Source organism: Mustela nivalis (assembly GCF_964662115.1).
Source record: "Mustela nivalis genome assembly, chromosome: 2".
NCBI lineage: Eukaryota > Metazoa > Chordata > Mammalia > Carnivora > Mustelidae > Mustela > Mustela nivalis.
Genome location: NC_139021.1, coordinates 759782 through 783691, shown reverse-complemented (window position 1 = coordinate 783691; position 23910 = coordinate 759782). Strand labels below are relative to the sequence as shown.

The 23910-nt window shown below is 64.3% G+C and overlaps 2 protein-coding genes across 14 annotated transcripts in view; one reads left to right on the top strand and one right to left on the bottom strand.

Moving 5' to 3' along the window:
* Positions 1–19951, bottom strand: part of PLEC (plectin) — a 64042-nt gene extending 44091 nt beyond the window's left edge. For 3 of the 12 annotated variants that reach the window (XM_082718972.1, XM_082718974.1, XM_082718978.1), the window contains exon 1: positions 7049–7191. In XM_082718972.1, the coding sequence (XP_082575098.1) occupies positions 7049–7133 (85 nt within the window). In that variant the 5' untranslated portion in view covers positions 7134–7191. Of the gene's footprint in view, positions 1–7048; positions 7192–8614; positions 8811–9078; positions 9177–9369; positions 9385–9723; positions 9930–9973; positions 10227–19648 lie in introns of those variants that run through there. The other 9 variants (XM_082718991.1, XM_082718983.1, XM_082718963.1 and 6 more) reach the window with 9 other exon arrangements.
* Positions 18843–22177, top strand: GRINA (glutamate ionotropic receptor NMDA type subunit associated protein 1). Of its 2 annotated transcripts, none has more exons than XM_082718994.1 (7): positions 18843–18989; positions 19990–20347; positions 20440–20552; positions 20635–20835; positions 20975–21103; positions 21197–21340; positions 21448–22177. In XM_082718994.1, the coding sequence occupies exons 2-7, from the start codon at positions 20014–20016 to the stop codon at positions 21595–21597; spliced, it is 1071 nt and encodes a 356-aa protein (XP_082575120.1). In that variant the 5' UTR covers positions 18843–18989; positions 19990–20013; the 3' UTR covers positions 21598–22177. The 2 variants fall into 2 exon arrangements, with proteins under 2 accessions (XP_082575120.1, XP_082575121.1); XM_082718995.1 differs by having other exon boundaries at positions 18861–19096.
* The last annotated feature ends 1733 nt before the right edge of the window (positions 22178–23910 follow it).

Genomic DNA, 23910 nt, shown 5'->3' with positions numbered 1-23910 from the left:
GTGGGCGGCAGAGTGCCCCCTCCTCTTCCTCGCCCCATGTCCCTTTCGCCTCAGGACAGCAGTAAAGGCCCCTGCCAAGGGCTGACCACCCACGGGGACAACCCCTCTCCTAAACCACGACCCCAGCACCCCCGAGGAGAGGAGAGGAGGGAGGTGGGCGCCCAGGCCTCCAGGCCCCTGTCCCGTGGCTCCTGAATGGGCACTCTCTGCCCATCACCTGGGAATGAGTTCCTGACCTCCCCTTCACTCAGTCCACTAGCAACCTGGGCGCCCCCGAATGACCCAGCACCTGCCCTCACTTGGGTCCCCATCGTTGTGCCCCACAGCACCGGCTCCCTGCCCACGGCTCCCCTGCCCACGGCTCCCCTGCCCACGGCTCCCCTGCCCACGGCTCCCTGCCCACGGCTCCCTGTCCACGGCTCCCTGCCCACGGTTCCCTGCCCACGGCTGGCCTACAAGTGGCCCCCACTTGTACCACTGCTCCCCAGCCTCCTCGAGCCCCCTCTGAAGGCACCCAGACCCCGCCCCCTCCTGCCAGCTCCCCCCGGGCTTTATGGGGAAACCGAGGCTAGGAGGCACCGTCACCCACACCTTGCTATACTCGAAGGCCTGACAGCCCCACCCCCTGCGTACCCCACAGGCCCTCGGTCACATTCAGCCCCTGGCAGATGGGTCAAGGAGAGAGAGGGCCCAGCACTCGGCAATGCCCATACCCCGATGGCCACAGATGCCCCTCCAGGCCAAGGCCACCCCTGCCCCAGGGACCTCAGGCCAGTGTTTCACCTGCGTGCCGGCACTCTGTCCTGGAGGGCCCCCTCCCTCCCACAGTGTTGGACACCCTCCAGCCCTGCACCCCTCTTCTTCCGAACATCACCCTCAGCACCTCCTACCTGACTACACCTTCAAACAGGTCTCACCAAGGTCCCCAGTGTCCCTTATCACCGAAGGCCAGGCACTCTTGGAGACTTGTCCTGCTCAGGTGGCCCTCTTCTGGTCTGTCACCCCTTCCCAGTCACTGGGCTGCCGGGACTCTGTGCTGTGGCTCTGCCCCTGCTTCCCCTGGCTGGTGTCCCCAGCTGCCCCAAGGCTCAGAGGTGGGCCTCCTCCCTTCCTCGTGAGGACCCCAAAGCACGGCCCCAGACGGGCCTCCCTCAACTCATCCAGCCTTTTCTGGCATCCCGGGGTCTCCACAGGCTCGCTCATCTCCAACTCGCAAACCCAAAGCAAACTCCCGCTGCCCCGCCTCCCCTGCTGGAGAGAAGGCCGGCCCCCACCCTGCCTTCGGCCACCACCAGGCCTCTCCCCTCGGCACCTGCTCTGGGGGCACCTGGGGCAACTGGCGGGGACCAGGGGTCCCGCGAGGGTCTGGCTCGGGGCCCCCTTCTCTCTCCCACTCACTCACTCGTTTCTAAGCGATCCTGTTCTGCGGCAGAGGAGCAGCGGACACAGACCCTGCCCTCAGGAAGTGGAGGTGGGTGGGAAAGGAGATACGTAAAATCCTCTTGGTCACCCACTAGTGCAAGTCGAAACCCTGAGCACGACACCCCAAGTCTCCCACACACCCCAACCCAAAACAAATTCCAGATAAAGAGGAAGATGTTAGAAAACAAACACGACAGAACTGGAAGACACTCTTAGCAAACGTTTTTTACAAAAGAAGAACGTCCTGAGCAGACATGAAACTCAGAGGCCACAAAAGAAAAGAGGAAAGTTTTCGAGTCGACACGGATGAAGACAGAGACAAGATGAAATGACAGGCGACCCGACGGCTGTGTGGTGGGAAAAGTCAAGACCGCAACTGGGAACACGAGGCCTTTTAAGAGGCTAAGAAGCTATTTCCATGATCTCAATGCTGGTCACAAGGAGACTGTGAAATTTAAGGAAGCGGCGTGTGTATAATTTGCATGCTTTTCCATAGAAATGTTATATTTCAATAGAACGCTTACTTACCAAAGGTAACAAACTGGGAGAAAAGTTTGAAACATATAGAACAAATAAGAAAGTTAATATTCATAATACGTAAGAGCTCTCTTTTTTTTTAAAGGCTTTTTAAAAAGATGTATTTATTTATTTTAGACAGAGAGAGTGAGCAAGCAGGGGGAGGGCAGAGGGAGAAGCAGAGAAGCAGACACTGCACCGAGCACAGAGCCGGACCCGGGGCTCGATCCCAGGGCCCTGAGATCATGACCTGAGCCAAAACCAAGAGCCCAAGAGACGGAGGCTTAACCGACTGTTTCTCCCAGGCACTTCTGTAAAGAGCACTTATCATTCAAAGAGAAACACAACATACAGAAAAATTAACAATGCTTCTTTCTTTTCACCTGATCCCTACTTGCCTCTCGCCTAGATCTGAACAAAGGTTTTGAGTAGGCAACTCATAAAAGAAGAAAAGTGACATTAGCCGAGAACTACAAAACGATGCTTTTATTACTGATCAAAGAATGCGAATTAAAACAGTTTGGATTCTCTCATCAATCAGTGGGCAAAGATCTGGAGAACGCGCGTGTCTTGTATCTGCCATGCTCACCTATGCCAGAGCGCAGCCTAGAAATGCAATCGTTTTTAACGACAAGCCCAAATGTCCACGTAAAGGGATGAGGGAAATAAACGAAAATTAACAAAAAACCAGATCAAAGACCTAAATGTAAGGCCTAAACTATAAAACTCCTGGAAGCAACCGTAGGCATAAATCTTCATGACTTTGGAGGAAACAATAGTTTCTTAGATATGATGCCAAAAGCACAAGCAAAAAAAAATAGATCAACTAGACTCGTCGCAATTAAAAACTTTTCGCTTCAAAGGACACCACGAGGAAGGTACAAAGACAACCCACAGAATCAGAAACTCTTTGCAAATCCTGTATCCGGTAAGGGACGTGTATCTATAATACATAAAGAACACCTACAACTCAACAATAAAAAGATAAAGACCCAACTTAAAAACAGGCGAAGGATCTGGATAGATGTTTCTCAAAAGACGGTACACAAATGACCAAGAAGCTCTTGATACCGTCAGCCATCCGGAAACGGAAAGCAAAGTCACAGTGAGATCCCACCTCTGCCCACCAGGACTGAACATCTGTACTCAGAGAGGCAGGTAAGCCTAAGTGCTGGTGAGGATGTGGAGAAGTGGGAAGGCTTGCACACCATTGTGAGGAATGCGGGCCTGGGCAGCTGCTGCGGAAAACAGCCTGGCAGCTCTTCCAACAGTTAAACATAGAGTTCCCACGTGACCCAGCAATCACACTCCCTGGTGTCCACCCAGGAGACATGGGGACGCCGGTCCGCACAAACACCCGCACACAGATGTCCACAGCGGTGTTATTCATAATGGCCAAAAGAAGGCCCGGATGTCCATGAACTGACGCACAGAGAACAAAGCCTGTGCGTCCGTGCCGTGGGCTATGATTCCGCCATGGAAGGACGCCCTTCACACACTCCCACACAGATGAACCTTGGAAACATCATGCTAAATAAAAGAGGCCAGGTACAAGATGGCTTGATTCTACTGATACGAAACGTCCAGAACAGGCAAATCCTTAGAGACCGAACGTAGACCCGGGTTTGCCAGGGGCCGGGGGATGTCAGTGTTCTGGAATTAACTGTGCTGATGGTTTCACGAGTCTATTAATATGTTGAAAAACTCTGCTCTCCCCACCCCCACATACACAGGTGTGTGCACATGCGCACGCGCGCGCGCACACACACACACACACACACACACACACACGCTGTGATCTCCCCAGCCAGTGAGACTGGGGGCCAGAGGTGTGACCACAACTGTTTTCCTTTATGTAGTTCCGCAGTGTGGTCATCGCTGGTCTCGCTTTCTGCGACCGCACAGTACTGGGAACAGAAGACCACAGCCCTAGAGTCCTCTCCAAAGAGCCCGGCTAACTGCCAGCCCAGCCCCTGCAGCTGAGCTCCGGTCACCAAAGACGACACCCTGTGCTGACCACCCACTCACCCCGCGAGCACCCTGCCGTGACAGCCTGGGGCAGTGCGGGGGACACAGATGACCCAGCGCAGAGTCCAGGCCCTGGGAAAAGTGGGACAGGGAAGGAGGATGCCAGCCCTGCCAGGGAGGGGGGAAGCCCCTCCTGCTGAGTCTCAAAGAAAGCACAAGATACATGCCGGGCCCATGCCCAGCAGACACGTAGACAGCCCCCCCCCCCACCCCAGGGCTTCTCTGGACCCACCTTCTCCCCAGGCTGATGCGGGCTCCCTACCCTAACCCCCCTGCCCGGAAGCCCTGCTCCCCAACCCCACCCGGACCCCCAAAGCAACTTCATCAGAACCCTGAGGTGCTGCTTTTGGAACCACTTGGACTCTGGGGCCACCCTGCTCCCAGCCCCATGGGACAGCCTTGAAGGCTCCACCCCGGCCGCCTGGGCCCTCCTGGAAGCCCCAGTCCCCCCTAATCCTACAGACAGGCCCCTGGCCCTGTGCACACAGCACCAGGGGGAGCTGGGCTGCCCCTCTACCAGCAGCCTTACCCCACTCTCCTGGCCCGCCTGGGTCCTCCCTCACCCACAGCCTCCCTGCCTCCCACAGCCAGCCTCTAGGCCAGGCTCTGGGGAACGGGGACTCAGGAGAGCCTTGCAGCCCCTCCCACGGGCACCCAGAGCTCTCCCACCACAGACCCAGTGGCTCCAGCTCCACAGGAATGTGCCCTGGACAGAAGGCAGGGGACAGGCAAGGGTAAGGCTCAGGCTGACAGGAAACTGAGAATGCTTGGGAGGAGCAGTGACCCTGAAGGGAGGACTGGGGATTTCCAGGGGGAGAAGCGGGGAATGAATGACGTGTCCGGGGTGGGGTCGGGGGCACTGTGGGGGGAGGGATCACTGGGGGCAGGGACTGAGTGGCTAGACTTTGGAAGGGCCACTGGGGAAGGAGCTTCTCATGTGTGGGGCTGGGAGGGTGAGAGCTAGCTTGGGCTAGAAACCAGGAGGCAGAAGCCAGAGTCCTTGGTCGGCCCAGTGAGGGACCAGCAGAGCTTGGGCATGGCTGAGGGGCTGTCCCCCAGGCAGAGCTGAAAAGTGCTGTGCTGGGACCCAAGAGAGGGGGGCTCGGCCTCCCCGTCTGCACACTGGCTGGCATCAAGGGCCACCCCTTCCCTCCCTCCCCCACTGGGAGCCCTCCACTTCCAGGGACAGGGTGGACCAGGGCCTTGGTCCTCTGGTAGGTCCGAGGCATGCACAGTGGCCAGGCCTGCAGCCCACCGCCCACCTATGGCCTCCTCTAGCTCCTCCTGGCCTTGGCAGTGGCCCTGGGCTGGCCACAGGCACCAACCTAGACCCTTACTCAAAGGAGCTAAGGAGTCCCGGGGGTGCCTGGTATGACCCAGAAGCCCTCCGATGCCCAGGCCCATGTGGGAAGCCCCCAGCACTCACTCTCCTACCAAGCCATGGCCAGCTGCCAGTACCACCAGACCAGAGAGCTGGGCCACGGGCCCCGGCGAGTCCACGCTGTGTACCCTCGGGCAAGAAGCAGGCTCGAGTCGCCGACTGCCCTTTTGTCAGCCTCCAGCCACCACACCCAGGAAGTGGACACAGGCCAAGACAGCCCAATGTGTCCAACACCAAGCCTGGCATCCAGGGAGGGCACCGAGACAGGAGAACCCCCAGGCACCTGTCAGATCTCACTCCTGGGAGGCCGGCCTCCAACTCAGGGAGTAGAGGGAACATGGCTAATCTGGTCAGTATGCCTCACCCAGATGCCCCAGACAGGATCTGGACCAACCCGATCATACCAAGGAAGATTCTGGAACAAACCACTATGTATTCTGTGTATTTTGTGTAGGTGTCCCTACTTCAAACAGAGTGACTACTTCATAAACAGTTGAGAGGAGACAGACACAGGAAACACAGGAGAGCTGTGGCCCACGTGGGCAGCTGCTTCCATGCCCAGGAACCACCCAGATGAACCCTCCAAGGCCAGGCTGGCTCTGGGAGCTAAGAGCAGCAGGCCGGCCCTCTCTGGACCTAGACTCCCTCCCTCAGCAGCCCGTCACCCCAGGAGCATCTCTGTGAGGACCAGGCCAATGGGGCGGCCACAGCACGGGCAGGAGACCGCACAGCACAGCCAGAGATCACGCAGAAGCTCCTTGCGGAGGGGGGCCTGGTAGGGAAGAGCCCCAGGCGCTCTGCAACCTCTCCCTGCCTGGGGGAGGTCAGTAGGCAGAGAGCAAGGTGAGGCCCTAGCAGGAGCTCTCCCTGAGCTGCCCTTGGGGGCCGAGCCAGCCACGTGGAGCTGGAAAAAGCTCTGGTCAGCTCTGCCCAGGGCCCCCGCCTCGACCCTCTGCAGCAGCTCACTCACCGGGCCCTGAGCCTGTGTGGGCCAGGAGCCAGGGCTGTGTGTGCCCTCCGAGGACAGCACCAAGGGCCTGGGCAGGTCGGAGGCCCCAGGGGGCCCCTGCAGCAGGCCAGGGGGTCTGTCAAAGCCAGAGAATCAGTTCTTCTCAATAGGAAGGGAAGGTTGCCCAGTCTTCCCCAGCCCACGGCTGCCTACCGGGGAGGGGGGGTGTCGGAGAAGGGGAGTGAGGAGGTGCTTGCCAAGGAAGGGTGGCAGCCTAGGTGAGGGCCCGTTTGGGGATGTGAGGAGAGGCCACAAGTATGCGACCCACTGCCAGGTGTGGCCGCGGGGGCCCCCACCCCCGGGGGAGGCACCCTGCTGAGGGGCGCGGGAGGGCTCGGCCTTGACCCACGTGTCTGCTGGGCACCGGCTGGGGACACTGGACCCCGGCCCCGAGAGCCTCCGCCCGCGGCGCGGCCCACCCCACCACCCTCGCCGCGCGATGCCCTATTAAGGGCATGACCGCGGGGGCTCCGCCGGGCGCTCCCGCCGCTCCCGCCTCTCCCGGGGGCGCCGCAGCCGCGGGGGCTCGAGCGGGGCCGGCGAGGCGGCGGGCTGGGCGGTAACCGGAGCCGCGATAGGAGCGGCCACGGCGGACAAGCGGCCAGAGGCCGGGCCGTCAGGCTGGAGGACCTGCCAGGGCCCGGCCGGACGGCAGGTCGCCCGCACGGTGCGCGGGGCCGGCGGCGCCGTACCTTTGTACTTCTCCCGCACCTCCTCGTAGGCCTGGATGAAGTCCAGCTCGTCGGGCGGCGGGCCCGGGGGCGGCGGGGCGGCCATGCCTGGGCGCGGGGCGGGGCGGGGCGGCGCGGCGCGGAGCGGCCTCCAGACCCGGCGGCCACCGGCCCCGCGGCCGCGCGCCGCTTAAAGGGGCGGCCCCGCCCCGCCCCCCGCACCCAGGATGCCCCACGGGCGGGGCGGGGCCGGGCGAGGGGCCAGGGGGCCGGGGCGGCGCGGGGCGGGCTGGGCAGGCTCCCGGCCGCCGCACCCCTCCCGCCCCGACCCCGACCCCCGCCGCCCCGACGTCCCCGGCTACCTCACCTGGCCGCCCCCGGGCGCGCCCCTCCCGCCTCCCCGCGCCGCTCCCGAGACGCCTCCCGCCGCTGGAGACCAGAGCTGGTGGCTTCGATATAAAAAGAGGCTCAAAGCACAACCAATTTTAGTCTAAAAAGACTAAAATAGGCAATGCGCAGCCAAAAGAAAAAAGATTTGGTGAAACTAAAAGACAGATTCATTCCCACCCACTAAATGGGCAAAGCCCCCCGTGTCCGAGCGCGGGAGACGAACGTCCTCCTTTGCAGGCCGCAGACCCCGCGGCCCACGCCCCGACGGCAGCTCGCCCGGGGAGGGCTGCGGCCACCACCCCACGGCGGGGGCGGACGCCAAAGACGGCGTGCGGTGCGGAAGGACACTCGTGATCTGCTTTCACGTGGGTAAAAATCCTTCTTCAAAACCCATATGTGACGCCCACACACCCTCACTGCGTCCCGCGCCTCTGCACTGCCTTGCGCTGCTACAGGGCCTCGCCCCCACGGAGCCCCTCGACGCTCAGCGGCTGGCCTTGCAGGCTTCTGGCCACCTGCCTCAGTGTCGCCCCGGCCTCCTGCAGGGGCCAGGCCTGCCCTCCACATGCCTCGCCCTCATTCTGTCCTGGGGGGAATGGGGTCAGCTGTGTGCAGCCTGCGCCAGCGAACCCTCAGCCGGTCCTTCCCCTCCTGCCACAGCCTGCCTGATGGCCTCCAGCCCTGGGTCACCCACTTCCCAGGGGCAGGGGCCGTCCCCAGCTGCCCCGCCCTGCACTCGCAGGGGCCTCAGGCCGGGCCCTTCCCGTCCTCCACTGCAGGGCAGCGGCTGGAGGCCAAGGCAGGCCCCCAGCCCACGGAGGCCCCACAGCTCTAGCTAACCGGGGCCCCCTCCCCTCCGGCAACTGCGTGCTCCCCCGCGCTGCGGCCGAGAGCAAGGGGCCTGGGAGGTGGCCCTGCCCCAAAAGCCCCAGAAAGTATCATGGCATCTGGGCACTGGCTCCTGGTCATGAGGCCCATGATGGCGCCTCCAGACCCGACTCAACCTCGGGCTCTGGCGCGGGCCTCCTGTGGCGGACAGGCGGGGGCCAGCAGGTGGCGCTGTGCGGCCCGCGGTCACCTGCCCCCGAGGCGCAGCGGGGCTCCCACCGCTGACACCCGCGGGGAGCCGCCGGCAGGTGCTCAGTCAGCAAGTGGGCGCCAGTGTGCGAACTGGGCCGACGATGCCCAGGGCGTTACCTGCAATGCGGATGACGGCCCGCTCGGCGGGGTCCAGCACACTCCCATTGCCCCCGGAGCCCCCTCCGCTTCGCCGGGTCCTCTGTGTCTTCCCCAGGTTCCAGGGCAGTGTGTCCCCAGGGCTGGGCGAGCCGCTGCCTCCGTTGGCATCTTCAGCCACCGGCCGCCCCTCGTGGTCCTCGCCTGACATGGCCTCCTGGAGAGGGAGCAGGAGGGGGTCACACTTCTGGGCTTAGGGGGTTACTGCACACCAACCGCCACTTCCTTAATCTGGACATTGACCGCACCCTTCGCACCCTAACCAGCTGGACACCAAACCTCACTCCCCTCCTGGGTCCCACTTCACACGTACTGACCCCCCAACCCAGACACTGACAACTCTGCTCCCATCCACAACTGGCCTCACTCCCTCCAGCTCACCCTGGGGACATCCACACAAAGACACCCCTCCCCCCAACACTGACCTCACTCCCTTGTCTATCGCCAGGACACTGGCCCCTCCACACTGTCTGTGCCGGGGCTCACGCCATCACTCAGAAACCAGCCCCCACCGGCTGCGTCCCAAACCTGCACGTCCCCTGAAAACCTCTGATCAGCAGGCCAGCCGCACCATCAGGGAGCCCGGACCGCACTCCCTGCCCTCACCCCGCCATCAGGGAGGGGTCCCGGCCCACACGGGCGCTCTACCTCCGAGCTGTGTCAGCCTCTAGGACTCCCGACCGCCTTTCCCCACCCCCACCTCCGCGCGGTCCCACCTTGCTCTCCGCAGTGAAGGCCTTCGAGCATCGGGAGCCGCAGCGGCGTGGGCGGAGCTCGGGCCTCCCCTCCTGCCCCAGCCCGGAGCCTCACGCGCACCCGCACGGCCGGCGCTGCCGGGGCACACGCACACCCACGCGTGACCGCTCTTCCGCTCCGGGTCCCCAAGAGCGCTGGCGTGCGGGAGGTGAATGGGGCTCTGTCCCGGCAGGGCCGGGGGGCGTGGGGGCACAATATGGACTCTGCGCCTCCGCCCTGGGGCTAAGCGCTGGCGAGGAGACAGCGGGCACCGGAGTTGGGGGCCACCCCGCCCCGCCTACGCCCTCCCCGCCCCACCGCTCCTCCACCCGCACCTCTGCTCCGGTCCCCCCGCCCGGCACGCCGCTGTCACCGCGCCTCCCCAGCAGCCTTTCCTGCCCACACTCCGGGCACCGCCCGTCCAGTTCCGCAGTGCTGGGCGCGCAGAGGTGGTGTCCTCCGCAGGGAGCATGGGCCGCGACGCAGCCCCTAGTTCCGGGACGCCTGAGGCCGCAGCGCCCCCAGCCCCGCCCCGCAGCTCCCGCGCGCCGCACGCCTCTCCATCCCCCGCCGGGTCCTACGTGCCTGGTGGCTCAGCTCGGCTAGGCTCGGTCGCCGCCACGGGACTGCCGGGCGGGGAGAGCCGCGGAGGCTGCGCAGGCGGGGCGAGCTCGGAGCCCCGCCCCGGCCCCAACCGAGCGCCGCCCGTGCGGTCGTCGCGCCCGGGTGCGCGCGGGGCCGGGGCCTCCCCGAGGCGACGGGCCGGAGCGCGCGTTCCGCTTGGCGAGCAGCGCCCGACTGGTGCGCGCCGCTCTGGCCGGGCGCAGGCCTCCCCGCGCGCACAGAGCGGGCCGGTCGGCAAGGAGACGTTGTTGGGGAGCGTGCGTGTCACTAAGGCGACGTGGGGTCGCAGGGGTGCGCGCTGGGTCCGGCCTCCGCCCGCGGACCAGGGCTACCCCGAAGGAGCCACGGACTCTGCCCGCCGGCCCTCGCCCCTAGCCACGCCGGGGTCCCCCATTTCCCTAGCAGAGATCGGACCCAGAGGTCCCGTAGGCCCCGCCGCCTGGTTTCCAGTAGACGTTTATTCAGGAAACCGTGGCGCTCGGTCGGGGTTTGGCCGAGGCGGGCGGGGTCGAGCGGGCCCACCCTCCCTCCGGGCTCTGCTGACCCCTGGTGGCTGGGCCGGCTCCGGCGGGTACGGGCCCCCAAGCGGGGACACAGCCCTGGTCCTCCAGGTTCGCACCCTCCTGTCCACTCCCCCCAGCCAGAGGTGGGGCGACCCCAGGGGCAACCCAGGGGCAGCCCAGGGGGCGGGAACGCCGTGCGCAGCCAGGAGCCCAGGGACTGGAGGGGGCGGGGCGAGGAGGGTCAGGAGGCTGGAAAATGGCCCAAATGCCCAGAGGAGTCCTCTGGGGAAGCCCGGGCATGTGCTTGCAAGTAATGAGGTGGGTGGGCAGGGCCCGGGTGTCCCGAAGGATGACAAAGATGCTGGGCTGGCGGAGGCCCACCACCCCGCTCCTGGCGCAGGAACACGTGGCCAGGGGCGCGCAGGGGGTGGGGGGTGCCCACAGGTTTCCACCACTGGGAACACCGCCTTATGACCATCAGCGCTGGGGCCCAGTAGCGGTCCTGCAGGGACAGGGAGGCACGCCCCTGCCCACAGAGTGTGCCTGCAGGGGACAGGCGAGGGTCAAGATGGTCTCGGGTGACCAGAGCCAGAGACCACCGCCTGGCCTGTCAAAGCCTCCCTAGCTGTGGCTGAAGCCCTGTGCACATGTGTGGGACTGCCCGGCAGATGGGCCGTGGCACAGGACCTGCTCCCCTGGGCGTCTCTAAGAGGCCTGCCTGTTCCAGGTGCTCCCCGGGACGTGGGACCTGCTGCTGCAGCCCACGCTCATGCGCTCCACCCTGGGAAAGCCATCTAGGGCCAGGCTCTCGGGAGACGCTTCTACCCCTACTCCCCCCAACCCCCGGGGGAACCCGCAGCAGAGCTGAGCCTGGAAGCCAAGAGCCTTCCCCTAGTGGAGTTCAGGGTGGGCAGGGCCGAGCTCCAGTCACGCTGCATCCCGCTGCAGAGGTTAGGCAGACATTAGCCGCCCGGATGGGGGCCCAAGTAGCGCTGGAAGGCTTCTCAGAAGCCTTGCTCCCTCCAGGGAAGTCTGGTCCTTGCAGGAGGAGGGTTGCAGGTGGGCAAGCCCAAGCACTCACCAGGCCCCGGCACCCACAACCAGGCTCTACAGGGCAAAGCTGAGCTAGGTGCCCCTACTGCACACAGGATGTTCCTGAGATTCCACGAGATGGCCCGGACCCCTCAGCACTGGGAAGACCAGCAGCCAGCGGCAACGGAGCCAACTCAGCGGCTCAAACAGAGCTTCCAAAGAAATTCCAACTAATCTCTTTAGGGGGAGGCAAGAGAGTATCACATCCACGCACCAGAACTGGCTGCTTGGAGAAAGAATCAGTCTGAAAAAGCTGGGAATGGAATGCAGACATAGAGTCCAGTGGGCAGACGGGGTGGTGAGGTCAGGAGGTGGAGCTGGGGAAGTGGCCCCCAGCTCAGAGCTAAAGGGAGGAGATGGGGACCCATGGGGACCTTCCCATGGGGAAGGTGGCACACAGGGGGCCAGCCCCTTCCAGGGAGGGCGCCCCGGAGCCCAGTTTCCCTGCCCTGAGCTGGCGTCTGCTGGTGGAAAGGACCCATAAAAAGGCCCGGAAGGACAAAGGGGACAGACACGTCCCTGGCGCCTACCTGCTGGGGACACTCCCACGTACCCAGACACGCACGCACACACACGCACATGCATGCGCGCGCACACCCCTAAGTCATATGCAAGTGGGGAAAAATCTGGGGAAAATGCCACATGCTCACCACCAATGCTACTAGGTCCTAAGAGACCACAAATGGATTTTTTTTAGCTTTTCTAAAACAATGTTTTTTAAGTGAAAAGAAAAGGGCACTGTCTTTCAGAGCTTGGAAGGAAAACGTAGTTTGATCCTGAACACTATGCCTGCCTACACTACTAATGAGGACAAAATAAGGACATTTTAAGATACGCAAGATCTCACTGTGCTTATTTGACTTGTTTTAACTTGTCTTAACTATGTCTCAAACACAGAGCAGCTTTCACTCGAAAAACAAGTTTCCACCAATTACAGTTGCAAGTTACCTCTAATGGTAAAAAGCAAAGTAAATGTTTCCTGGCCAGTCAGGGAGGTTCTCTGCTAAACAGAGTCTGTACAGGCTGGGGACAGGGGCCACAGAGGGTAACCACACAGGAAAAAAAGTGAAAGTTAAAAAAAAAATAAAATAAAGATGAAGAGCCCTGGGTCTGCAGAGCCTGGCTGGCTCGGTCAGTTGACCCCGTGACTCCTGATCTCAGGGTCATGTGCTCAAGGGTCAAACCCCACACTGGACATGGAGCCTACGTAGAGGAGGAGGAGGAGGAGAAGAAGAAAACGGACCATTAGTCTTTGAACCCTTGCATAATTCTCTTTCATGCAACACAGTTTTAATAACGAGGATTTCGCTTCCTGGTTTCCTCTGGTTCATTGGTAAATACTTTCCGTTACCATCACGGTGGTCACAAACTAGGAAGTGACACCTGTCAACCTTGATAACATAAGAAAAACGCAACTGGCCAGACCGTGCGATCTCCACACCCCACGGAGCGAGTCAAGAAACGGTCTCTGACGTTGTTCAGGAAACACAAGCCGCAAGTGCCACGATCAAGAGCCTGGAGCCTGCAAGCCCTGCGAGGGGGGGTAGGAGCCACGCGCGGCGGAGCCTGTTTCCACAGCGCAGAAGGGAGAGCTGCTAAGTCCAAGCGCGGAGGGAAGGGGCCCTCTGAGCTGGAGCTACCGCCTGTAGGAAAACAGCGGTGCTGGGCCATCTGGGGAAGGGGGGACGTTCTGCATCTCTGCCCGGCGGCGGGTCACTTCTGCTGCCCGGCCCGCCTGCAGCTCTGTACATCTAGCATCCGGAGTGTCTGGCTGGCCTCGGCCACCACCGAGGCCTGGGCTCTGCAAGGCCCCTTCCTCCCGCCTGTCTACCCGGCGAGCACCCAGCCCGCCCCCCTCCCTCACCTGACCGGCTCATCTGCACCTGTCCTCACCTCATGGTCACTCCCCCGCCGGCTCGGTTCAGCTCCGGCCACTGCCCTCACCCCCTGGCCGCCTCCTGAGACCCTCTGCAGCCTCTCCTTCCCGATGCCTGAGAGGCGGGGGCTCACTCTCGGTGTCCCCCACCCAGTACTTCCCAGTGTTTGAAGCACACCCATAGGGCCGGGACCACCTGGGTGGCTCAGTCAGTGAGGCATCTGCCTTCGGCTCGGGGTCCCGGGATCGAGCCCCAATTGGGGGGGGGGGGTCCCTGCTCAGCAGGGAGCCTGCTTCTCCCTCTCCCTCCGCTGCTCCCCTGCTTGTGCTCATGCTCTCTGTCAAATAAACACAATCTCCGAAAATGTTTAAAAAGTGAAACACACCCATGCTCAGAGTTGCCACATTTAGCGAATAAAAATAGTGCAGCAGGTCCTGCTGGGGCAGACGCTTTGGGGGGGGTTCCCAGAACAGCGCCAGTCCCTTATCTACGGGGTGCGTAATCCTTACAGTGGCCACGGGATGGCGCCACCACCCCGCGCTTCCGACAAGGAGCGCGGGTGCCACCCTCCGCCCTCACTGGGCTGCAGTCTGCAAAACGGGGACCCCTGCTCTGGCCTGTCAGATCCTGGGGCCCCCTGCCCTCTACACCCTTCTGTCTCCCCCCACCCCCAGAGCAGGGACAGGACTAGGGAGCCCCATGGGCCCTCGTCCGAGAGGCCAGAGGGACAGCCGGGGGCGGGGGGTGGGGAGGGGCTCAGCAAGACAATGTGGTGCCATGAGTCGAGTGGGTGACCACAGGAGGCCGGCAGCACAGGGTGTGGACGCACCTGGGCCATGTGGATCCCATGTGAGCAGACGCCCCACGGCCCCAACCGGGCCTCCCTGCTGCTCTCTGCCAGACCCCAGCCTGTCCAAGGACCCTCCCGCCTCTGCTGAGACACCTGGAGACCCAGGGTATCTGGGCCATTCCTAGGGCACTGGACCCCGATGGCTGCCCCCCCCCCGCCCTCCCCAAGCCGGGTGCAGGCTCACAGCTGGGGCCCAAAGCTGCCAAGACAAAGCCCAAACTCTGATCCCGAGCAAGGTGGGGGGCAGCCGGCAGTCCTGCTAGGTGGTGGGGCCCCGAAGTCCTGGAGACCGGTGCCGTCACCCCCGGGCAACACTCACATCTCGACTCCAGATGGGCTCCCGGGGCCCCACAATCTCCTCCTCGACCCGTGCCTCCAAGGCAGCCCCCAGCACCCCACCCAGCTCAGCTACACCCTGCCTGAAAGCCACGCGCACCACCGGACGGGCCACCAGCTCCCTGCCCACGAGCTTGCCTTCTGCCTCCCACAGGTTCACCACAGCGTGGCGATGTCCCCTGTGGCCACCCCAGCCCCCTCCCGGGCCCTGGAGGCGGGATTCCACTCTGGGCGCCCCTCAGACCCCCACTACGCCCAGCTGTGAGACAGCAAGTCCTCCCCACCCAGGTCCTCCAGGGTGGCCGGCCACACTCAGACCTCTGCTGGGGGCAGGGAGAGATGTGGGGTCAGTGGCCAAGCCCAGGCAGGGTGCAGGGTACAGGGTAAGGCAGGTGAGCGATGGAGAGAAGGGGAAGGGTACAGGGTCACAACACAACACAGCACAACACAACACAACACAGCACAGCGCGACACGACGCAGCACAACGCAACGCAACACAACACAACGCAACACAAGGTAGAAGGCCAGGTCGAGAAAGGGCCCCAGGGTGTGCTGGGGTCCCCAGAGAGCCCTACCCATGTGCACCTTCTCTTGGTCACTGCCTATGCAGTCTGGGGGCTGCAGGGTGTATGGAAACCTGCTCCAAAGACCTGCTGGCCGTCTCCACGAGGCCCACTGGGTCTGGAGACCCCACAGGCCATGGCCCACCAGCTCCCCATCCCAGTAACCCGGTAAACCCCAAGCTGAGTGGCCCAGCCTGGCCAAGAGACCCAAGGGGACCCATCCCTAGAGAGGCTCCTGTCTGCCCTGCTTCCTTCTCGGAGCACAGTGTCCCCAGCCCCGCCCCTCTCAGCGCCCTCACTGGCTCTCACCCCCTCACTGGCTCTCCATGCTCGTTGGCCCCTGGCCCCCCTGTGACCAGGTCGTTCCCTCTGCCAGTGTCCGTGGCAAGCTGCTTGGGCTCCACGATGTCACAGTGGGGGGGGGGGGCAGGCTCAGGCCTGAGCGCCGCTATTGGGGGTCCTGCTGTAGGACCCACCTGGCCACTTGGAGGAAAGGAGAGGACAGAGGCCCATTGGGGCTCTGAGGAGCAGGGAGAGTGGGGCCCACGTCTGTCTATGCAGCTCCCTTCAGCCTGCCGCTGCTCGAAGGAGGCCACCGTGTGCAGGTGCTCAGGTGGGCAGTCCAGGCCCTCCTGGGCCCCCCTGCCACTGCGGAGCACGGGCTCCAGACACAGCCCCCGCAGCAGCAGGCCCTCGGGGAGACGCTCCCCACCACATCCGCTGCTGGGCCGGGGACGCCTCAACCCCCTCAGGTCCAGGGTCTCCAGGACTCAGACTCCTGCGGGGGAAGGTGCAGGCCGGCTCCCAGCGTCCCCCCAACAAGCACACCTGCCCCAATCTTGAGACTCCCCTGCCTCGGAGCGGGGCTGGGGCAGGTGGGCCAGGACCCAGTCTGGCCGGGGACTGTCCAAGGCAGAGCGGGGTGGCACTCGGTGCTCCGTGGCGCACAGCAGGGTCTGGCCGTGCTGCTCTGGATGCTGGGGCACAGGCAGGGAGTGGGGGACAGTCCCTGCAGCTGCACATGGGCGGGGCCGGCCTCGGGCTCAGCCTGTACCACGGAGCCTGTGCTCCTTCCAGGCCCACCGGCCCTGTAGCTGGTGGCAGGGGTGGAGTGGGGGGTCAGGGTCCACAGCCAGCTGAGGGCCCACGGGCTGCTGAAGGGGAACAGCTCCCACCCTGGCCCAGCACAGCCGCCGTCTGCTGTCCTCCTGGGGATCCCTGGTCTGTGCACCTGTGCGTCTCTCCGCCCGATGCAGACCGCATCGTCACGGTCGTGCACAACCCAGCAGAGGTCACACACTCTGCCGACATGTGCTACTGAGCAGATCCTCATCACAGAAGGGGAAAGGGAGGCGCAGACAGGACCCAGGGGGGTGCGGGGCCTCCCCCGGCTGCACCTTTACGGTCCACCTTCGCTCTTGCTACCGACCGCCCCACCTTTGGTCATCTGCCTCCAGCCTCCCAGATTCGTTCCCATGGCTGCTGGGAACCTCTCTCTGACCCTGTGGCTCGTCCGGGGGCACCTGGGGAGCCTGCACCCAGGCTGCACCCCCAGCACCCTGGCCTGAGCCTCCCTCGTCTCCTCTCTGGGTCACCACTGCACTAGCCTCTTGTTTTCGTCTCCCTCTGACACGCCTACCCAACCCTACTGTCCGTCCTCAACACAGAGGGCAGCGGAGCCTCGTGACATGGTGCCTACAGCTCCAGCTTAAGCCATGGGAAAAGCCAGAATTACTCAGTAAAAGCCAAAGTCCTTTGGGGGCCCTGCCAGGCTTGGCCTGACCAGGTCCCAATCCCCTCTCTGTCCCCACCCTCCCTGCACTCCCCCCTGCTCAGCCAGCTCCAACCTCTTTCCGTAGAGTAACAGACACTCCCCTCCTCAGCACCCAAGCATGGGCCTGTCCCTCTGCGGGGATGGGCCTCTCAGAGCCCCCGGCTACCACCCCCATGGCTCCCCTCAGCGCACTCTTCTTGGTAGATTTAACTTGACCCTAAAGCCCCTAAGGATTGGAGCGCATTGAGGGCTCAGATGATTAAATGTCTGTCTTTAGCTCAGGTCATGACATCAGGGTCCTGAGATGGAGCCCCCCACTGGGCTCCCTAGTCAGCAGGAAGCCTGCTTCTCCCTCTCCCACTCCCCCTACTTGTGTTCCCTCTCTCCCTGTGTCTCTCTGTCAAATAAATAAAATCTTTTTTAAAAAAGATTTTTAAAATTTGTTTGACAGAGATCGCAAGTAGGCAGAGAGGCAGGCAGAGAGAGGAGGAAGCAGGTTCCCCGCCGAGCAGAGAGGCCAATGCGGGGCTCGATCCCAGGACCCCGAGACCAGGACCCCGAGACCATGACCTGAGCTGAAGGCAGAGGCTTTAACCCACTGAGCCACCCAGGTGCCCTAAATAAATAAAATCTTAAAAAAAAAAAAAAGTCCCTAAGGTCCTTTGACTTGCTTGGGCCCCATCCAAGGCCCCCACCTCCACTTCATAGTTTTCGTTTCTAATGATTTTTCTTGATGTGAGCCCCGTAAATTGCGTGGGCTTCCTGTTCTACACCCTGCCTGCCCATGTCTTCTCTTGTCCTAGAGCAGATCGCCTTTCACACACTGTCTCAGGCGTGTCTCACACCCCAGCCCGCGGCCAGGCTCCAAGCCTGTGCCAGAGCAGGTCCCACCAGGACCAGGGGGCTAAGTTTTCCGGGATTTTTGTGGATCAGCTGTCACACTGGTGACCGCTGGGAACCCGCCGTGAGGGGCAAGTCTGTAACACCAGCAGGAGCGGAATCAGCTCAGGGCTTCCCCAGCTACCCCTGGTCTTGCACGGTGGGCCAGCGCGCCATAGGTCCGGAGGGAGCATTCTCCGAACCACTGCGGGTCTAGGGAGGGCCACGAACAGGGCCTCCAGGCACTGCGGCCCAAACCGACCGGGCTGCGGCAGTCCGCCGGCCCCAGCAGCACTGCAGGAGTCCCGGGAAGAAGCTGACTTGACCTGCGGCCGCGGCGATGACGCGGGGCTGAGAAGGCCACCTTCACCGTCCGCGAGGATGCGGTGAGGACGCAAGACATAGCAGGTCTAGTGTGGTCTCAGTGACTTGGCGGGAGCGGGGGGGGGGGGGGGGGCGGCGCTCAGCGGGGAAGGCCCGCAAGTTTAGGAGAGCCCGCACGAGAGGGCGAGAGAAGAGGGAGAGCGGGGTTTGAAGACCAGCGCGGCCTGGAGTCTCGGGCAGCGCGTCCCAGGCTCCGGAATGCACTTCCAGCTCCCCGAACCCAAGCGGCCAGGCCGGGCCTCTGCCTCCAGGGTCTTCAGCCCCCGCGGCCCAAGCCTGCCCTTCCGCGGACAGTGGGGGACGCCGGGCGCCGGCCTGGGGCTCGGAAAGGAGCCAGCACGGCGGCCACAGCGGGTACGACCCAACCGCGAGCAGCCCAGAGCTCCCGGTGCAGCCCCGGCCCGCAGCCCAGCTCCACCGCCTCCCCGCCCCGCCCCGCCCCCAGGCCCCGCCCCTCCCCTCCGCCCAGGCCCCGCCCCGACACAGGGCCCGGCTGCGTCTCCGCAGCCGCAGGCCCCGCCCCGGCCCCGCCCCGGCCCGGCCCCCGCCCAGGCCCCGCCCCGTCACAAGGCCCCGCAGCGTCTCCGGAGCCGCAGGCGCAGGCCCAGCCGAGCCGGCCGCCGAGCGGGTGCGGGTGTGGGTGCGGGCGCAGCGGCCATCGACCGCGCGGTCGCGCACCGGACACCGTGCGCACCGTTCCGGAGGCGCCCCGCGAGTGGTGAGTCCCTGGCCCGAGCGCAGCGGCGCGGCTACCCGCTCGGCCGCTGGGCCGGCCGCCCCCGCGCGGGCCCTGCGCAGCCGAGCGGCGTCGCGGAGGGTCAGTCGGTAGGTCCCGCCGGGGCGCCCGGCCCGCTTGGGCCTGGCGCGGCGGCGGGCGGCGGGCGGGCGGGCGGCTGGCCGGCGGGCCGGCGGAGTAGGGGGCGGGGGCGGGGGCGGCAGCGACGAGACCCGCGTCCCGAGCGCCCCCTGACCGGGCAGCGGGACCCATCCGCCCTCGGTGCGGGTTCCGTGGCCGCCGCCCCCATCCGCCTCGCCGTCTCGCCCGCTTTGTTCCCCCGCACGCCCTCTGGTCGCTTCCATCCCCCACACGCCCCCGCACCCCGCTGTTCCTGGCGTGCCCTCCTGGCAGGCTCCCCGACAGCCGACCCAGGCCTGCTGCCCCCCACCTTGGGAGCGAGGGACAGTCCGGCCTGCATTTGGACAAGGGTCAGGACTCTCGCTGCTCACAGATGGCCTGGGGATTTCCTGGGATAGAAATAGCCGCCGGCTCTGGCCCCTTAAAGCTGCTTAAGGGGAGGGTGGCGAAGGGGAGGGTCCGGGCACACCTCCACACCTCCCTGACCGCGCCCCCAGCCCCGACCCGGGCTGAGCTCTGACCTGGGAGACTCCGCCGCCGCGGTCACAAAGCTCCCCCATTTGCTGTTAAGAAACAACCAAAACCAAAAATCGCGGAGCGGGCGAAGTCATCCTCTTGTCTGTCCCCTCCTCCACTTTTGGGGTGGTCTTAGAACGGCCTCTTCCAAAGCCCCACAGCCTGCCAACCACTCCTCCATGGCTTTGCGGTCCTTCTGCTCACGGGTTGCCAATGGCCCTGGGGGCAAAAGTCATGAATGCCCCCTTTTGTGTCCCGGTTCTCTGCAGCAGGTGGGGCGGGGCAGCGGTGGCTGCTTCCGGGGACTTGTCACTGCGGGGCTGACTTTTCTCTCTCTCTCCTCTAGGGGGAGACCACAGAATCTGAGGCCATGCCCCATGAAAAGAGTTTCTTGGTGTCTGGGGACAGCTATCCTCCCCCCAACCCTGGATATCCTGGGGGACCCCAGCCCTCCATGCCTCCCTACCCTGGAGCCCCTTACCCACAAGCCCCCTTTCAGCCTTCTCCATATGGCCAGCCAGGGTACCCCCAGGGCCCCAGCTCCTACCCCCAAGGTGGCTACCCGCAGGGCCCCTACCCCCAAGGGGGCTACCCCCAGGGCCCTTACCCTCAAGGGGGCTACCCTCAGGGGCCATATCCACAGAGCCCCTTTCCCCCCAACCCCTATGGACAACCACAGGCCTTCCCGGTACCGGACCCTGGCTGTGAGTATGAGGGGTGAAGCTGTGGGGGGAGGGGCAGGGGCTCCAGGTGCCCAGTTGAGCTGCTGACCCAGCCCCCCCCCCCCGCCCCTCAGCACCTCAGCATGGAAACTACCATGAAGAGGGCCCCCCATCCTACTACGACAACCAGGACTTCCCCGCCACCAACTGGGACGACAAGAGCATCCGCCAGGCCTTCATCCGGAAGGTGCGGGAAGGAGGCTGGGGGCAGGGGAGGGGGAGGTGCGGAGGCCCCTCACGGCGGGGCTCTGAGCCTGCTCCCACCCTAGGTGTTCCTGGTGCTGACCCTGCAGCTGTCTGTGACGCTGTCCACTGTGGCTGTGTTCACCTTCGTCGGGAAGGTGAAGGGCTTCGTCCGGGAGAACGTGTGGACCTACTATGTGTCCTACGCTGTCTTCTTCATCTCCCTCATCGTCCTCAGCTGCTGTGGAGACTTCCGGCGCAAGCATCCCTGGAACCTTGTTGCCCTGGTAACCCCAGCGCCCGGCCTGCCCCCTCCCCCAGCGTCCTCACCTGCTGCCCCCCTCTTTGCAGCCACCGAAGGGTGGGGATGGGGCAGGGCGGGGGTGGGGAGCCGCTGCCCCCACACGAGGCTCTGTGTCCCCACAGTCGATCCTGACCGTCAGCCTGTCCTACATGGTGGGCATGATCGCCAGCTTTTACAACACTGAGGCGGTCATCATGGCCGTGGGCATCACGACGACGGTCTGCTTCACGGTGGTCATCTTCTCCATGCAGGTGAGGGGCTCTTGAAGGCCAGGCTGCTGGCCCCGCGGGCCCAGACGCCTTCCGGGCCGGCACCCAGACCCCTGTCCCCCCCCGTGCCCACAGACCCGCTACGACTTCACGTCGTGCATGGGCGTGCTGCTGGTGAGCCTGGTGGTGCTGGTCGCCTTCGCCATCCTCTGCATCTTCATCCGCAACCGCATCCTGGAGATCGTGTACGCCTCGCTGGGCGCCCTGCTCTTCACCTGTGTGAGTGCTGGGGGCGGGCGAGGGGGGGTCAGGGGGCGCAAGGGGCGGGCCAGAGGGGCAGCGAGGCGGCAGGTACGTGTCCCTCACCCGCCTGCCCTCCCCTCCAGTTCCTGGCTGTGGACACCCAGCTGCTGCTGGGGAACAAGCAGCTGTCCCTCAGCCCCGAGGAGTACGTGTTCGCCGCGCTGAACCTCTACACCGACATCATCAACATCTTCCTCTACATCCTCACCATTATCGGCCGCGCCAAGGAGTAGCCGGAGCTCGGGGCCCCACTCAGGCGGCGTGGCGGGCCTGGGTCCCGGCCCTGACGGGGCAGCGCCGCCACACCTCCCCTCGCGCCCCGCCTCCTGCCGGCCACAGCCCGGGACCGAGGGGCCCCTCCGACCCTCCCATGTGTAACTGCAGATTCTCCTGTGTGGACCTGCCGTGGCCAGCATGGCCCCTTCTCGCCCTCAGGCCCCGCCCAGGGCAGTGGGGCCCGGTTCCCAGGCCGCCACCTGCTCACTCACTGTTGCATGAGCCGTCTGCCAGCCCGCCCCAGGGTCCGGGGGCCACACCAGGTCTTGGGGAGAGGGTGCGAGCCAAGGGGTGAGGGTGCACGTCTCCCTTCCCGTTCCAGCCCCCCCCCCCCAGCCTGGCCTAGGGTTCCCCTTCCCCCACCCCTCCCCCGCCCTGGAGCGCTGCCCTCTGGGGCCCTGAGGACTGAGGGCCTTGTCCCCCCGCGGAGCCCTGAGAGCAGAGAAGATGAGGCTATTTCAGGGGGAGGGAGGCCTTCCTCTGTCTTGCTGTCTTTAAAATTCCAATAAATGGGCCCTTGTGCTCTCCACGTTGTGATCCCTCTCCTGGCCGCGTTTTCTGGGGGTGGGGAGGAGCCTGCGGGCATCGCCAGGGTAAAGGGAGCAGGAGCAGGAGAGCCTGCTGGGGGGGGCAAGGACAGGGAGAGCGGCCAGGCCTCCTCCGTGCACAGTGCACTGCCCTTCCCGGCGCCTTCCTGAACTCCGTCTGAGGTACCCCGCGGGGACGGGGGCAGGGACCCGAGGCCTCCGGAGCTTCAGTGTGGCGCCGGGTTTGCAGGGTGGTGAATGGCCTGACCTTGCCACTCGCTCCTGGGAACCGCACAGCGTGGCGGAGGGTCTTACGGGTCCCCTGGGTCTGGGGACAGCGTAGGTGACTGGCCCCAGAGCAGACTTCCCCCAGCTCTGCCCATCAGTGGGCACCTGATGTTGCCCCCCGGGCCTGGCTCAGACAAAGCTCTGCAGATCGCTCTGCTCCCCATGAGGGGCTGCAGACTGGAGCCTCTCGAGGGAAGCTGGACAGACTCCGAGGGCTTGGCCCCCTCAGCCTGCCTCTAGCACCTTCCCCCAGCCTCACCTCGGTCCTCTGTTCTACGTGCCCTCCTGCTGTCTCTCCCAGCCGGGCTCTAGGGGCCGCATTCCGAGGCCAGCCAGAGGCCAGCCGGCTGTCCATACCCTGGTCCTCCCCACAGAGGGGCCCCTGCACTGTCTGGAGGCCAGCTCTGTCGGGGGACCTCCCTGCCCTTGGTTGTCTGCGGCCTTCCCCCACAGGACCCCCACCTCCTGAAGCTTGAGAACCCTCTCCCAGGGCCCCTTGCCCCCCCAACCCCACCCATTAACCCAACCCTACAACTGACCTATGACCCCAGTGTCTCCGAAGGGACTCACTGCCCACGAGTCAATGTCCCTGCCGAGGTCTGCCAGCACCTCTGCTGTGTCCCCCGCCCACCGTCCATTCTCCCCACAAACCTGCTGCTGACGTGTCGTCTCCATCCATGGTCTCTGCCCCACCGCCCTTGCCAGAACCAGGGCTGTCTTCTCTCCTCCCTGCCCTCACCCGCCCCTGCACAGAAGGCTGCCTCGTGCTCACCCGTCCACTCACACCGCCGGCCTGCTTCCTGCTACGTCTATTTCCAAACGCAGATCACCCCACCCCCGTCTGCTTCAAACCCTCAAAGAGTTGCTGGTGGAGGAACTGCACATTCTTGGCCTGGCCCATGGGCCTGCCATCTGCCACTGGCTGCTTAGCTGGCCTCCCACTGTCCCCTAGCCGCTCAATGCCCAGGCCTGACCTTGCACCGCCAGGCAAGCCCGACTGCTCAAGGCACGGATGCACGCATCCCTGGGCCCTTCCTGGAGTCCACCTCGCTGCGCCCCGTGGCTGCTGCTGCACCATCTCCCTTAGCCAGGTCCACATGCTAAGCATGAGGCAAGCAGTACAGGTCCCCTCCCCGCCCCTCCCCTTGGTGGCTGGCTCCTCGAGCAGGGGCAGCTCCCTGCCCAAGACTCCCTGCCTGGCCTGTGGCCTAGGCATGCCAGCATCTGGTCAGGGTCCGCTCACAGACCCACCAGGGACCCGTACTGGAAAGAGCCCCAGAGTGCTGACATGCTGAGGGGAACATCGGTCATGGCGGGGAAGCTCGGAATGTCGTGAGTGCCACGCGCAAGGACAGTTTCCTCGAGAGGCTCCAAGAACAGAGCCGGCCTCTCAGCTAAGCCAACCCTGGGGCCGGCTCCCTGGGGATGGCCAGGGTCCGGACGTTGGTGCAGGAG

Coding starts and splice junctions, on each gene's coding strand:
- GRINA (XM_082718994.1), top strand. CDS start 20,014: ATGCCCCATGAAAAGAGTTTCTTGGTGTCTGGGGACAGCTATCCTCCC. Junction 21,104..21,196: donor TGGTCATCTTCTCCATGCAG/GTGAGGGGCTCT, acceptor CCGTGCCCACAG/ACCCGCTACGACTTCACGTC. Junction 21,341..21,447: donor GCGCCCTGCTCTTCACCTGT/GTGAGTGCTGGG, acceptor CCTCCCCTCCAG/TTCCTGGCTGTGGACACCCA.